General features: G+C 41.6%; 1 protein-coding gene across 1 annotated transcript in view; it reads right to left on the bottom strand.

Moving 5' to 3' along the window:
- Window positions 1-11,625, bottom strand: part of NUDT14 (nudix hydrolase 14) — a gene marked incomplete at its 5' end in the record, with an annotated part of 61,968 nt that extends 50,343 nt beyond the window's left edge. Inside the window, one exon of the mRNA XM_082317618.1 lies at window positions 11,545-11,625. Coding sequence (XP_082173744.1) covers window positions 11,545-11,625 — 81 coding nt within the window. The remainder of the gene's footprint in view (window positions 1-11,544) is intronic.
- Between the last annotated feature and the right edge of the window lie 3,310 nt (window positions 11,626-14,935).

The following is a 14,935-nucleotide window of genomic DNA, read 5'->3' as shown; positions in this document are numbered from 1 at the left end:
TTTATATACAGTTCTATGTTTTACTGCAGTATTTCTGAAACCTTCATAATGAAAGCAACCCTGTAACAGTTGGGATATAAACTAAAGCCAACTGCAAATCATCTCCAACCACTCTTTAAAAATGGGAACTGCCTGTAACAAATGGTAAGGTCTTCGGTTATAGTTTCATGCAAATGTAGAAATCAAAGTTTTATGGAGAACAGAACTATTAGGATAGTACTTACGCTGATCAGAATCAGTAAAGCATACTTGTTTATCTATGTTTTGCTGTGCTCACCACCATTTTATTTCTTTATTATTATGGCCACTTGAAGTACAACCTTTGTTGATCACTAATTTTGGGTAACGTCTGGAACTCCAGAGCTCTACGGACTCTTCAGTTTCTGTATTCAAGTGATGCCACTGTGGTCAAAATACCACACGTGGCATTCCTGCAACATGAACACCTACTTCCATGAAGCAGGGCCATGGGACATACCTATTCATCCCAGATTACAGTTACAATCCCTTGTTCTTTTAAAAACGAGAGCTACAGTTACGGTACACATGGCTGGGAGCAAACAGGGACTAAAGGAGGCCAGCTACATGTCTCATCTTGAGGACAGGGGCAGCACATATGAGAGATTTGAGGTCAGGAAAGACAGATGGTGGCCATTCCCATTACAGCTAAGTCACCTCTTGTCCTTACGCCATTGAGCTTTATGTTTTCCAGTTGGTGACTTTCACAGTTGGTGTTTCTACTTTATTTTAGCAAGCTCATATTTGTAAAACAAACTGGGAGAACACATTGTGGAATAAACTTCTAGATGTCCAAGAACAAATCTTATCGATACTTTCTCAGAGCAGCGTCAACAATTGTACTTTCTGCATCTCTCCCTTCTGCTAAGGTAATATACTATTAAAATGTATTAAAATGTTAACGTGAGATCTGTTTTTTTAATGAGATTTTCTTTAAAAATTGAAAAAAAAAAACACAGAAGAAATTCTAAGTCTGTGAACTGACATACAGTCCTATCGGTAAACACACAAAAAGTTTGTTTTGGCTTTCTGAGATAATTATATCATAAATATTGGAAAAGGATCCATCAAGAATATAAACTAAAGAAGTTTGAGAAGTACAGAAACAATATCCTAAGGAACAGAACAGTTATGTATAATTTTCTACAAGCATACAATCACTTTACAGAATTGAAAAAATGTAAGGCTGGAAGGACCTCACAAGATCACTCAGTACAACTCTCTTTTAACGGTGGCAAGATCAAACATATGTTATGTGAGTGCTATATAATACATGCCAGATACGGAATATGCGTCTGAGCATTATCCAGTCAGAGCCTCCATTCAGGCTGTTCCGTCATTCAAACTATTCTACCATTTGCGCAATTTTAGGTTTAAAATAAATACCTTCAGTACTATATATGTAATAGCAGTCCAGATTGTTATGCTAGAAGTACATGACCTAGAGTTCATCACGAATGCTACCGCAGAGTAACCATTTAATTAAAATTACCATTAGCATTACTTCTTTCTGTATTAGTTTTCAAGTATTAATGCTTACTTCTCCAGAAGGGTACACTTTTTCCCCCCCTTATTTTCTATTTTCAGAGAAAGAACATCTCTCACCTTTAGGAGTTTAGCCTCATTTCCCTATAATGTATTCATCACCGCTCAGCACATCTGTCCCAGCAAATCCCATTTCCTGTTCTATTCATGAGGCTCAGCAACCTGGAGCTTTAGTGATTGCCGCCACACTTTTCCCATGGCCTTCTCACCTCTCACCCCCCCCACGCACCCCGCTCCCATTGTTTATCATCTGTTCTCCCCTGCTGCAAACTGCTGTCAGATGTTCACTTATCCCTAATCTTACTCGCTGCCTTTGATATTCTTTCTAATCCAACAACCTGTCAACTGGGGCATCAGCCCATGTCCAGACCAGCTGCTCTGTCACAGGCCGTAAGATTCCCTCTCAGCTCCAAGAGGTATTTAAAGGATTTTGACACAGCAACCGCAACGTGAAACAAATAATTAATGCTGTTTTGATCAGTGATCAGGGCTTTAGTGTGACATGAGCTGACCACTAAGAAAAACTGAGCTTTACTTTGTTTAAACTTCAGTAAACTTTAGTGTTACTGTATTAACAAGATTTTGATCAATGTCTGAAGGGCAGTACCAAAAAACTAAGTTGTTTTAGTTAAAATTTATGAAGAAAAATTAATCTGAATGCAAGTCAAAGGGGCAATTAACTTTATATGCCTGCTGCGTAAAGCATGCTTATTTATGCAACATCAACTTGTGTAGAGTTTTCAAAGCACGGGAGCTGACCTTTTATGAGTTACAGCTGAAAATACAAATGTATATTAAATATGGCAGCAGTTGAGGCAAATCTGTTATTTAAAACATGCTTGTATTTTCAGGAATATAACAAAGTATAGTTTCATCCCATATAGACCATCAAAACCAGACATTTTAAAGAATATTCCCACTTAGAGAAAATGTCTAATTTCCATAATATTCAGATTTGCTATAAACACTTAAAATGTTACAGTGTTCATCTGCTTTAAAACATATCAAATACACATAATGTCATAGCAGAAATTATGATTCAGATGACAGATTTTTTGTACTGGGAAAAAGAAGTTCCTGCTATTTAAGCAAACATATGTATTTTGATCCAAACTGAAAAACAAATAAAGCATTTAGTTGTTGAAGAACATGAATACTATTTTATTTCTCAGATCTAACTGCAATTACTACAAAATAAATGGTACCAAACAAGTCAAAAGAGCCTACTTTATACCCTACAGTAGTTGTATTTCACACACAAAAAATATAATAAAATCTCGGTGATGGATTTTATAACATGGTTCATTCACTTAGAACTAAACCACTTTCAGTCTTAGGGCTTGTCTATACCAGGACATCAAGAAAATGAATCTCAAATAAGTACCTTGATGAACTTGAATTCTGCTAGTTAAACTCCATTAAACCCCTGTGTGGACACAGTCATTCAGTTGAGTTTACTGCTCCCTTAGGGCATGCACTGGAAAGTTAACATGGATTAAGGTAGGGTATGAATTCAAAGTGCAATCGTACTTTGAAAATGGTTTAACGTAAACAGAACCAGACTCTTTGTTGTAGAATGAGACATGGAATTAATCAGGAAAGTCCTGTGTAGACAAGCCCTTGCAGATGAGGCTACTGGAGTGGTATTGTCAAAGCCAATGGTTTTCAACCTCTTCATCTGCAGACCTGGAAACATCTTCCAGTGAAGCTGCAGACCTTGGTAGCACATTAAAATCTGCTGATAATTGATCTGCTTTTCTTAGTTGACTCACGTGGATGACCTACAAATAGTCTAATGGCCCTCAATGAGCTACACATCAGAACTTGAAAAATACCGGTTTAAGCTAACTACAACTTAGGTACCTCCCCTAATTCGCAGTCTTAACTTCATAGCTATTGCACAGCAACCCAAGTAGTCTAGCTATTGATGACATTAAATGAGATTTTAATGTTCATTTATGCAAGTGTAGACACATTTCAGCGCTGTGCATGGATGCTACAAAAGATGCTCGACAAGAGCCTTATTCTATCCAATAAGTGACATTTGTTGTCATAAGTTTGTTAAATCATATTACTGACCTAAAAATGTGAAGTTTTGTCACTGCCAATTACTTTTCATGTATTTACTTCAAAGAACCCTACATCCACTTGCCAAAGCATTCTGGATAAAGAAATTAAGACTAATACAACATAATATTCACTGAAACAAAAACAAGTACTAGTGTTCTTTTCAACTACTACGCTTACTAATTCTTCTCATTTCCCCCTTTAGTAATTCATAAACGCCTCATTCAAAAATAACTTTTACAAATCTCCGCAGTTGAATTCAAGGTATGTGGCAGAGCCAGAAGCAGATACATCTAGATTCCTTAATTTCTTTTCTTAAACCTGTGCTCTAATGGCAAAGAACACTATTTCTCTTAAAGGAAATTATGTTCCCTTGGTACTTAACTCCCTAATGCTGTCATTGCAAAAACTTCACATTTCTTTCACCCATATAAAAGAATTATATTGCACTTCAACCATAATTCCCAGTTAACACAGCAGCAGTGAGATCAGTCAGATCAAAAATCTGTCTCATTCAGGATCCTACCTCTGACAGAAGCCAAGATGCCTAAGGAAGAATATATAGTTAAAATATTCTCAGCCTCCTGCAATTTGCAGCTCAGGGACTTCCTGAGCTAGAAGCGGTATGTTTGCATTTAAGATTAATACTATATACTGACAAAACAGACTTGACAAGCTGAAGAAAATGAGACAAATTTTGCAGTGAAAATGGCATCTCCTTTTATCGCAGTACTGCTTTGAAAAAATGAACTGCAAATAAACGTATTACTCGGTAGCATATTTCCTACTACTGGAGCCTTTTGAAGTTTCAACAGACGACTTACTTGTTTGAACAGGTAACTTAAAAATCTGTTTACTCCCTCAACAGCATCATTTTTAACTGTCAAAATAGAAAAGAATGTTTTATGTTTATAAAAAAGCAGACGGAAGTTCCAGAAAATATTTCAGGCAGTTGGGCACATGCATGTTGCTGTTATCATATTAAAAAAAAAAAAATCTGAATGTAAAATCAGATTGTTAATATTACTGTAACATTGCACTGCTTTGTTTTTTTTCATCTTCAAAGTTTTCATTACATTAATGATACAGGCCTCACTTCTTTCTGCATGTATATGTAGAATCAGGGTTTTAATCTCCATGACATCTCCAAGACAGTTAAATTGTAAGGCACAGAAACAGAGTCGTTGCACACGGTCACAAAAGAAAGCAGTAGCAAATCTAAGATTAGAAATAAGAAATTCCTTCTTCACCGATGAATTTTGCACTACTCCTGAAGTACATTTTCTACCCATTATAAAGTTCATGATGTGTTAAAATCTACAATAGCCTTGAAAATTACTTTAGAATGACTGTAAAACTCAAAGAGATGATAACTGAATTCCCTTAACACTGAATGAAACATCATGCATTAAAATTAAATTGAAGGGAGCATTTTTCAAGTTTAACTTCAAAATTAATGATTCTAAACATTCAATCAATAGAGGAAATGTGATGCTCAGGCACTGGACTCCTCTGAAGCACGGAAGGCGCGTGAAGCTCACTAAAGAGCAAACAGTTCCAATTTACCACCACTGGCTGTATGGTTCAGTCGATATGCACAGAGTTTTTGAGGTTTAGCCCACATCATTGAAACAGATGCCCATTCACCATTCCACAGATTCGAAATACAAACTCACTTACACACATACTGGGAAAATTACTGACAGTTGATATTAGTCTAGTAGCAAACTTCTAAAAGTTCCTGGGCAGAATGCACATATATGTTTATACAATGCAAGGAAACAGTGGCAAGAGCTCCCTTGCCAGAACAACCTTCAAAAACAAAACTATAGGAGTCTGGCCTAGATCCACAAAAGCTTTGATATGTGAGCTCTGGGCAAAAGTTTCTGTAACTGCTCAAGATATTATTCCCCCAGCTAGATGCCTCCCCCCAGCTAGATACCTCCTCCCAGCTGATGCCCTGCCTCCCCTCGAAGGATACAGTCCGCAGCACAGAGGTCACCAAAAAGAATACGCAAAGGCACTTCGCTTAGCCCTATGTAAGGCCCTTAGCTCAGTAATTTAGCTTAAAGGGCTGATGGAGGTGGGTTTGAACTGGAATAGCAGAGTAAGAGCTGGAGTAAAACTACTTTACTTTCTGCTGATTCTCAGAGGGTAATAACCGCTAGCATGGGGACAAACAAGTGCATGCAGTAACTTCTTAAATTACTAGAGCAAGATTCACGAGAGCTCCGTCTGTGAAAGCCCTGTGTTACGGTCCAAATCCAACACGGAGAACCACTGAAATCCCTGCTCAGGTGCTGATTAACAAGACTACGTTGAATCCAAATTCCCCTTTAGATACTTAATGCTGCCCAAAATCCTAACAACTCTGCTCAACTGTTACTACTCAGAGTCTACTTCATGACTTAGTCTCAGCAGAATTCTTAAACTTGGTATTTTTCTTTCTGTCTAATATATAGGCCAGTGCCTGGTTAACATACACAAAAGAGAGCTGAAGATTTACACACAAATGTGTTTCCCAGCAGTGAGCACACTCTCCTGTGATGTGGGAAGCAGTATTAATTGAAGCAAGATCTTGCAGCCTGACTCTACCACATCCCAGGGAAATGCCCTAGCCCTTGGGCATTGAGTTAATCTCTCATTAGCCATCCCTCTAGTCTCCTGAATAAATTATTTATGAAAAGCAGAAAAACTTCAATAGGAAAAAGTGAAAAGAGATTTACCATGGAGTTCTGGTAAAAAAGCTAATTCTTCAGGAGGTGATATATGTTTTTAGAAAAAAAAAGCCACTTCAGACAACAAATCAATTTGCACTTCGGGAGCAAGTACACATTAAAACTAGCCAGATGCTATCCTGTATGTGAGATAAATGAATTCTCTTCTTTCAGTACCAAGCAGAACAAAAATAAGTAAACAGGATTCCTACTGACAAAATGAAGAGGATATTCATCAGGCTACGTGAGGTACCTTGTCCATCTCTCACCCTCCGGCCACCCCACTTAAAATAACATGGCTTACTTGACTGAGGGCCCCATCTTGAGGAACAGGTTGACAGCTGAAAAACCCAAGTAGAAAGCGAGGTCCATTCTGAGGAGCCGTTAGATGTCTATCTTGAAGAACATAGTTTTCAACTGTACCTTAATCCTCCACATGGGCCCTAACCAAATCTGCCTCCAGTTTGTTGAATTCCATGACTCCTCTACTGCACTTCCGTTTCTACCTTTGCACTATACAAAAACAGAACAATTATTTTAAAAAGTGGTTGGTACAGTGATTTGTCTGGAGAGCCAGGCTACTCCTCGTAACTTGGATGCCTAACACCAAGCAGCATGTTGTTTCTATCCACAAGGTTCAAAACCTAGAATTCTTTCAGAAGGGTGTACGCTTAATTTTACACTTTATAAGAAACATACTTTTTTTTTATATACTCATTACTTTTATTTAAAACAATATGGGTGGGCAGAGGAAGAGAAAGATGAAAGACCTCATACAAAAAGATCTCATGACCCTTTCTATTTAGAAGAGCAGATCCACCGTGGGCATAAATTGCTGTAACTTCAGGAACTCCTAAGAATCATGACAATCCTCACTAAAGTTAAATAGCCAGAAACATACATTTTTTTCTTGTGATCTTTTTGAAGAGTATTTCTATATGTAACCAAATGTAACTGGTCCAATCCAAAGGACAACTCAAGGTCTTGGAACAAGGGGAACTCAGGACTCAAGCACAAACCTAGAAAGACACTGCTGGAGTTTTGTCTAACGTGATAGTAACCGCCTGACTCGATTTTAAGTACATACACCTCTGTTCTCCTGTGTGTCCACAACTCCTTGTCTGAACATCCAGATACCCAAGGAAAATACTCAGCTGGCCAAAACACTAATCCAGTCTTTGGGCCTACAGTTTTGAATGTGTTAAGTGCCTCTGATGAACAGATAGATGACCATCTGAGTCTCTGGCTTCACTCTTGATCAGGTGTGACCACAATCTTCTTCAGATGCATAACCTGTGTGGGCTTACAACTGTACTTCCTCAGCATTTTGTTTCACACCCCTCCAGGATCCCCCTCTGATGTCTTGTGGATTTCTGGTGGTCTGCAAACCTGCTAGAGCAACTGTGGTTTACAACTCAGTAGGGTGCAGGTTGAATGGATAAAACCAGACTTGCAGGGTAAAATGTGATATAAATCACCTACATCTAAATTTATGTTTAACTGTTGAAAACTTAACTGGTTTAGCTATTAGTGATGGGATAAAAATTACCTCCACACAAGTAGTGTATTTTTACGTGAAATGTCTTAGAATCAATGCTGTAACATACGTGTTCATGATGAAATGTCTACAAATCAACACAGTAACATAAGTGTTCATGAATGCTTAGAAATAATCTTAAAATCATATGTATGTAAAAATTCTTTCAATTTTCCGTTTGTACAGAAAAGCAGTAGTTGTAAAAAAGCAAACTAATAAAATAAAAAACCTCTCATTCTATACACATCCTTGCACAGAGAAGTTATGTTGAAATATCAATGCCTATATTAGGAATGTATCTATTTGAAAATAGATTTCAAAATCTCAGTCCTCAAGGCCTAAATTATCCTTCATCAGTATTATGTAACACAAAAATATGCATCAATTAATCTTCTTCAGATTACAGTGAATTATAGGGGACGTTATAGCTTCACAAAAAGTACCTGTAAGATAACCTCAAACCTTTCAGTTACAGCATGATGCCACATATTGCATAAATATCCAAACTAGTTGATGCCACATATTGCATAAAGTAAATATCCAAACTAGTTTTAGTTTGCATAGTGCAACAAATGCCATTATTGAAATTTTCCTTATTTAAATTGTTCTGTTATTCAGAAAGACTTTTTTATTAGATATGGGTTAAGTTCAGCAAGCAGGTGCAGGGAATTCATGGATAGGGGAAACTAATTTTACTCTAAGATAAAGCACCAATTAGAAGAAAAAAAGTTTCTTTTCTTTTCCCAGCTAGTGAATAAAAAAAATTGGACAAGGGGAAGATCTACTCAGCATAAAACCATTAAGATCAAGGGCTAGATTTTGGAAACCATTTTCAGTTTTAGATGAGTGGTGGACTTTTCAAAAATTCTTAAGCAGATCGGGCACCTAACTCCCTTAGATTTAAGACACTTAACTGTTTAGGTATTTAATGGGGTTTTCAGCAGGCTTAAATGCCTTTGAAACAATTAGTCAAATGACTAAAAATATTTAGCATTTCCTCTGGTTAGTAAGTCAGTGTTTAGATGCAAAATGTGTTTTTAATAAACGTAGGGCCTGTCTCCCAGGTCAGGTGCAGACAGTTGTGCACTCTTTGAACTTGTGCTCTCAGTAGGCTGGACCCAAGCCACCTTCTGTACAGACGTCATATACACTACATTTTCACATTCATTTTAAGACAGTGCTGCGGCCAAGAGAAACAATCAGACTGGGATCCACCTGGCTGGAGAGCAGCTCTCTGGAAAGGGACCTGGGGGTCCTGGTGGACAGGAAGCTCAACACGAGTGAACAGCGTGCTGCTGCGGCCAAGAAGGCCAATAGGATGCTGGGCTGCATCAAAAAGGGCATCACCAGCAGAGATAAAGAAGTCATTATCCCACTCTACTCAGCGCTTGTCAGGCCACACCTGGAATACTGTGTACAGTTCTGGTCCCTGTTATACAAAAAAGATGTGGACAGGCTGGAGGGGGTCCCGAAAAGGGCCACCAAGATGATCAAGGGTCTGGGCAGCCTGCTGTATGAGGATAGGCTGAGAGAGCTGGGCTTGTTCAGCCTTGAGAAAAGGAGGCTTAGAGGTGATCTCATCACCATGTACCAGAACTTAAAGGGGAGCTACAAAGAAGAGGGAGACTCCCTTTTTACAAGGAGTCCCATGGTAAGGACAAGGGGTAACGGGTACAAGTTACTCCCAGGGAGATGCCGATTGGACACGAGAGGTAAATTTTTCACAATGAGAACAGTCAATCATTGGAATAATCTCCCCAGGGAAGTGGTTGATTCCGCTACGCTGAACACGCTTAAGACTCAGCTGGATGTGGTGCTGGGGCATCTCGTCTAGATTGTGCTAGAAAGGTTGGACCTCGAAGTCCTTCAAACCTGGTATTCTATGATTCTATGAATCTCTGCCCCCTACCAGCCCCCAAACACTCATCCCTAACCACCACATTACCACCTCCCCTCTGCCAGCATAAGCACTTGAATTGAATCGGAGACCTTGTTAAGGTTAAAACTAACTTTGGTTTTTGGCCACATTAGATTTGACCTGGACCAGATCCCTGATGCAGCTCACTATGTTGCTGCACAAACACTTGTACAAGGAGAGGAAGTGGCAAGACGTGCAGAAAGGACAGGTCTACTTCTTTTGGTGGCAGTGATGGTCTCTGTCAAATCACAGCACGTGACCAAACACACCCTTATTTCTTCTTTACCATACTCATCACATTTAAGGCACTTGTATTCAATTAAATGTAATTTTGTAATATCGTTTTGTACATTTTAATTAAATCTCATCTTTCATGTAAATAGAGCATGACTCAGAAATGAAAATGAAATTAAGAAGTAAGACTTGTCATTTATAAACTAAGCCAGCAAAAATTCGGAACATGAAAGAATGTTCTTCTGGTTTTCTTCTGATACCGAAAAAGAAATAATTAATTCAGTGTAAAGCTTTCAGCTGTTCACAAATCAAAATGTTTTACTTATCCAAACCAATGGGAAGAGAGCTTTCTTTAGGAAAATTATGTACAAAATGTATTAAAAAAAGGTAAAAAAATCAGTTCATCTGCTTTGCTACAAGCTATCTGAACCCTTGCTTTTCCTTTTCTGTATTTTGTCTCACTGTTGGACTTAAACACACCTCCTCCATATACATTCCCTCTTCTGCCTTTTCCACTGATGGGTTTAGAAGCAAAGGAAAGAAGGAATAAGAGAGGTAGTTTGCAGCATGCATTTCTAGGGCTGTCCAAATTCTTCTGCATTTCCACTTACACCCGTCTACCTGGGTAAAAGCTCACCCTGGACCAGCCAAGGCGGCATCGTCAGCTAGAGAAACAACTGGTTTTGTGCATGACCTCGCTTGCAGAAAACGTTCAAGGAACATTCAGCACCTTACGCCGTGAAAGGCGACTTTCTTTTCACGCCTTGCATTCCTGCCGCTGTTGGCGGTACCAGTTCTCAGCGATCCTGTGAAAGGTGACTCACGTTGATATAAACATGAGGAGGAAAGGGGTTTCCTTCCCCGCTTCCCACCTGCCGGCGCCGAGGCTGGCCTTGCAGAGCGGTGGCATAACTTGTCGATCTAAGTAACAACCTGCTGTGCTGAGGGCTGGCAGGAACGGGGTTGATCTGCAAACTATCAGCACCAAAGCAAGGCCCAAATCAAGAGGTGCCTGGCTCAAAGGTGAACCGAAAAACCAGAACGGGGTTAAGGAGACAGCCCTAGACCTCGGTGAGGTACCGGGCACCCGGGGGCTTGGTGCGCCCATGGAGGAGCTGGAGGAGTTGGTGGCACACCCCCAGGCAGTGCCCTCCACAGACACCGGTCTTTCGGGCTACCTTCACTGTGCGCCTAGAGCCCCACCTCCCCGCCGGCCAGGGAGGGCTGCGGCGGGCGGGCAGGGGCAGAGCAGCCGCCTGAGGGGCGGTTCGGGGCGGTGCGGCGCGGGCGGGCGCCATGAGGCTGAGGAACGCGCTCCGCCGGCGACACCGCCAGTGTCCCAAAATGGCGGAGGCGGGAGGGTGACAGGACACCAGCGGGGCCCGCGGGCCGGCCGGTCCTTCTCCTCCGGCCGCCAGGCCGCGGCGGAGGGAAGGGGCGGGGGGCCGGGCCGGGCCGGCAGTGAGGGAAGGGGCTGGGCGGGCGCCGAGGCTGCCGGCGCCACTCACCTGCCGGTAGCAGAGGCGGAAAGGCCGTAGGTAGAGAGAGGAGGTGCAGGGTTTGAACGCCAGGTCCTCGATGGCCTCCATCCCTGCCGGGGGCAGCGGCCGCCAGGAGGTGGAAGAGGAGGAGGAGGAGGAGGAGGAGGAGGAAGGGGAGAGGCGTGCGCAGCCGCTGGCGGCTGGGCCGAGGGCGGCGGGCAGGGCCGAGCCCAGCCGGGCAGGGCCCAGCCGGGCAGGGCGCGGCGGCCGCGGTGCGCGGAGGGCCGGCGGCCGGGCGGGCGGCTGGCGGTGCCGCGCAGGGCCGGGCCCCCGGCGCCGTACGGAGCCCGGCAGCTCCCGGCCCGCGCAGCCGTGACAGGACGGAGCTGCGGCGCCTTCCTGCCCCCTTCCCTCTGAGGAGAGCCGAAATGCCGGGCTTCAGCCCCAAAACGGGGACGCGGCAGCAGCACAGAGGGGCCTTGTCACCTTTACTCCGCAAAAACACCTAAGTGGTGAACTTTCCCACAGGTCGTCCCGATGCTGGATGTTCGTAAGCTTTTGCAGGATGAGAACCTTGCTGTTCAAAGCACAAGCCCTTATGTCTGCCTGCATGGTGTTTTCATGTCAAAATGGGAGTTGTATGAGTGGCGTGGAAAATGCAGGTATGAACGCAGATTCATCGGTAACTGCAAGGTGTCATTTGGTGCTTCTCACACTTTCAGGGCCGGCACCCAGCCCATGGCAGAACAAATGCAGCTTCATTAGTCTCATCAAAATAATTACCCTCTCCCCTTCATTTTTTAAAATAAATCACTATTGGGTTTAACGATTTCCTAATTTTCATAGGAGTTTGATTATCATTATGCAACATTAGGTTAGATTCCCCTTGGTGTTTTAATATTCCTAATGCTTTTCTAGATTGATGAACAAGACAGCTCACAATTTGTCGTGGTCATTATCCCTCTGATTTGTGTTCACTTTCCATGCAGATGTTCCACTGTACAGCTATTCTAGTTGCTATATAAATCAAATCATTTTGTCAATATATCGACCACACAGAGAATAATCTATAATTTCTTGCATCTGTTTTTCTCTTCTAATCTACTTCCACTGCATCACTTAGAAAGTTTATTATCTTGTCATGTGGCAGTAAGAATCTTAGCAGCGTGGCTAAAAAGAACAGATCCAGCAATTTCAAAACTCACTAAGAAGTAAATGAGGCAGCACTTACATTGCAAAACGCTTACCATCAGTTCTGATAACGCAAGTGACAAAAAAATGTTTGGTGGAACTGAAGTGTGTTCTTAGATGTATATTTGCAAAGCTATCATAACAAATAGACGACTAAATGTATTCTATTAGCGGACTTAGAAAATATTTGTGAAACTCTTTGCATCATTGGATATGTCCCTATATTTCTTTTTTTTCAGATCTTGAGGGCATTCAGAGCTCCTGGGAACTTAAGCTATATTTTTCTATTAAATTATTTCGGTCTTCCAAGTCCAATTTAAGTATAAACACAGTTTCCATGCGCAGCAAGTTTACAGTATCTCTGTTTGCTTATGTTAAAAGTTACCGGGTACCCAGGTCGGTTCAGCCAGTTAGATTGCCCTCTTCAATAAACATTCTGACACCACTTTAAGGTTTTGAGTGTGTGTGTGTTTTGGGGAACATGTCATAGCATGTGATGGATTGCTTATTCCATTCTTAGTCTTAGGTGGGAAGCTTTTGGGGTTGTGATGTGTCACAGACATGATCTTGCTAATGTACCTGGAACAGTTGAGCGCAGCGTTGCAGGAAAACACATTTCAGGGTGCTCTAGTGTTACAATTGCAATTGAAAGTTGTAGACTTTTATATCGGAAAATGTTCTTTGTGAATGTGCTAGCTGAACTAAGGATTTAGCACGCTGACACTGAGGAGCTGCCTTAGTGTTACCATTTTACAGGTGAAACCCGAGTGAGAAAATAAATAGGAAAAATGTTCTACATAGTGGGACTAGTGTTGAGCAGCTGGACCTGAATTTCATTACAATTCTTCATTAAGGCCTAGATACCTGGTGCAGCAAGTGGCTTTGCCTTTGCTAGTGCAGGAACACTCCTGGGAAGGAAATGCCCCTCAGCTCCCACTTACTCAATGGACAATAACAAAGGGGAATAACTTTGGAATGGGTGAGGTGCACTCCTGCTTTCCTGTTCCCTTGCATTACTTGTGTAGCTTGCCTGTGCCGACTGGCGCAGTGACCCTGACCTGGCACTAAATGCGCTGTCTTCACAGCAAGAAGTACGAGAGGCTACAGTGCAGAGATGCTACTCAGCAGCTCGGCTCGGCGGTCAGGAGAGCTCTGTTCACGCATAAAGTCCCACCAGTGCAGATGTGCCCATCATGTGCTCACCACTTTTGCTGGAGTAACTTGATTCCAAGGGACATTGAGAGACCAAGCATGTTTGCTCAGAGTGCTGCCCCATATGGATTTATACCCTCAAATAACAGTCAGCTTGCAGATCTCTGAACTACTCTGTTTGTGTGTTACTTGACATCCCTGTGCGTCTGCTCCTTTTTCAAAGCAGAAGTACTAGTGGTGGTGTTCCTCCAGAAACTTGTGAAAATAGACATTCGTAATTCCAAGGCGTTCAAGTACTGTCTTCATGTCTATTAGCTTCAGTGAGATGGTTCCGATACTTAAGTTTAAGCCCATGTTTAACCGCTTGCAAAGTCTTTTGGTTTCAATTAGCACTACTCCATACAGTATCATTTATGTTTCTGTGATACTGTCCCTAGATCATCAGTTCCCAGACTTCTTACATCCTGGATTACTCTCTGCCATCGCAGTTTCTTTGCAGTGTGCTATCTGCATTTACCATTACACTCCTAATTGAAACAGCTGCCAGTGATATGCTCCAATAACCCAACTGCCTTGTGCCATCACATCTTCCTTGCTAAGCGCTACTGTTAACTTGACTCCCCCAAAACCAGCAAGGTGTCAGAATGAGAGATTGCCTTTCACCACGTTAAATGCATTCCTTTATCTTGCTTAGAAGTGGCTTCGGTGTTACGTGTTGTTTTCTTGCCTTTTAAAGTATCAGAGACAAGGTTGTGAATGTTGTCATGAGTGGTTTCCTCATGGGTTCTTTAGTTTCCTGGAGCTGCTGGTCTCCTGTTGTAAAATACTAAAATCTAGATGTTTTGCCTGCACAGGCTCTAACAGGTCTGAGAACGGTTTGTGTAACGGTATGATAAACAGCCTAATAAAGAAAAGCAAAAAACATGAGTAAAAGTTCATTTCTTTCCTGGAAAGAAGGATCAGCAGAGTGGGTCAACAGGCAGAGAGGAAAAAAGAGAAGTGTCCTTTCTGGAGCTGAAGAGTCTTAAGGGAAGATTCACTGGGATTTCTTATAAAAAATGAAATGTTAACATTA

This window comes from Platalea leucorodia (genome assembly GCF_965183815.1).
Source record: "Platalea leucorodia genome assembly, chromosome: 7".
NCBI lineage: Eukaryota > Metazoa > Chordata > Aves > Pelecaniformes > Threskiornithidae > Platalea > Platalea leucorodia.
This window is presented reverse-complemented; position numbering and strand designations above follow the sequence as displayed.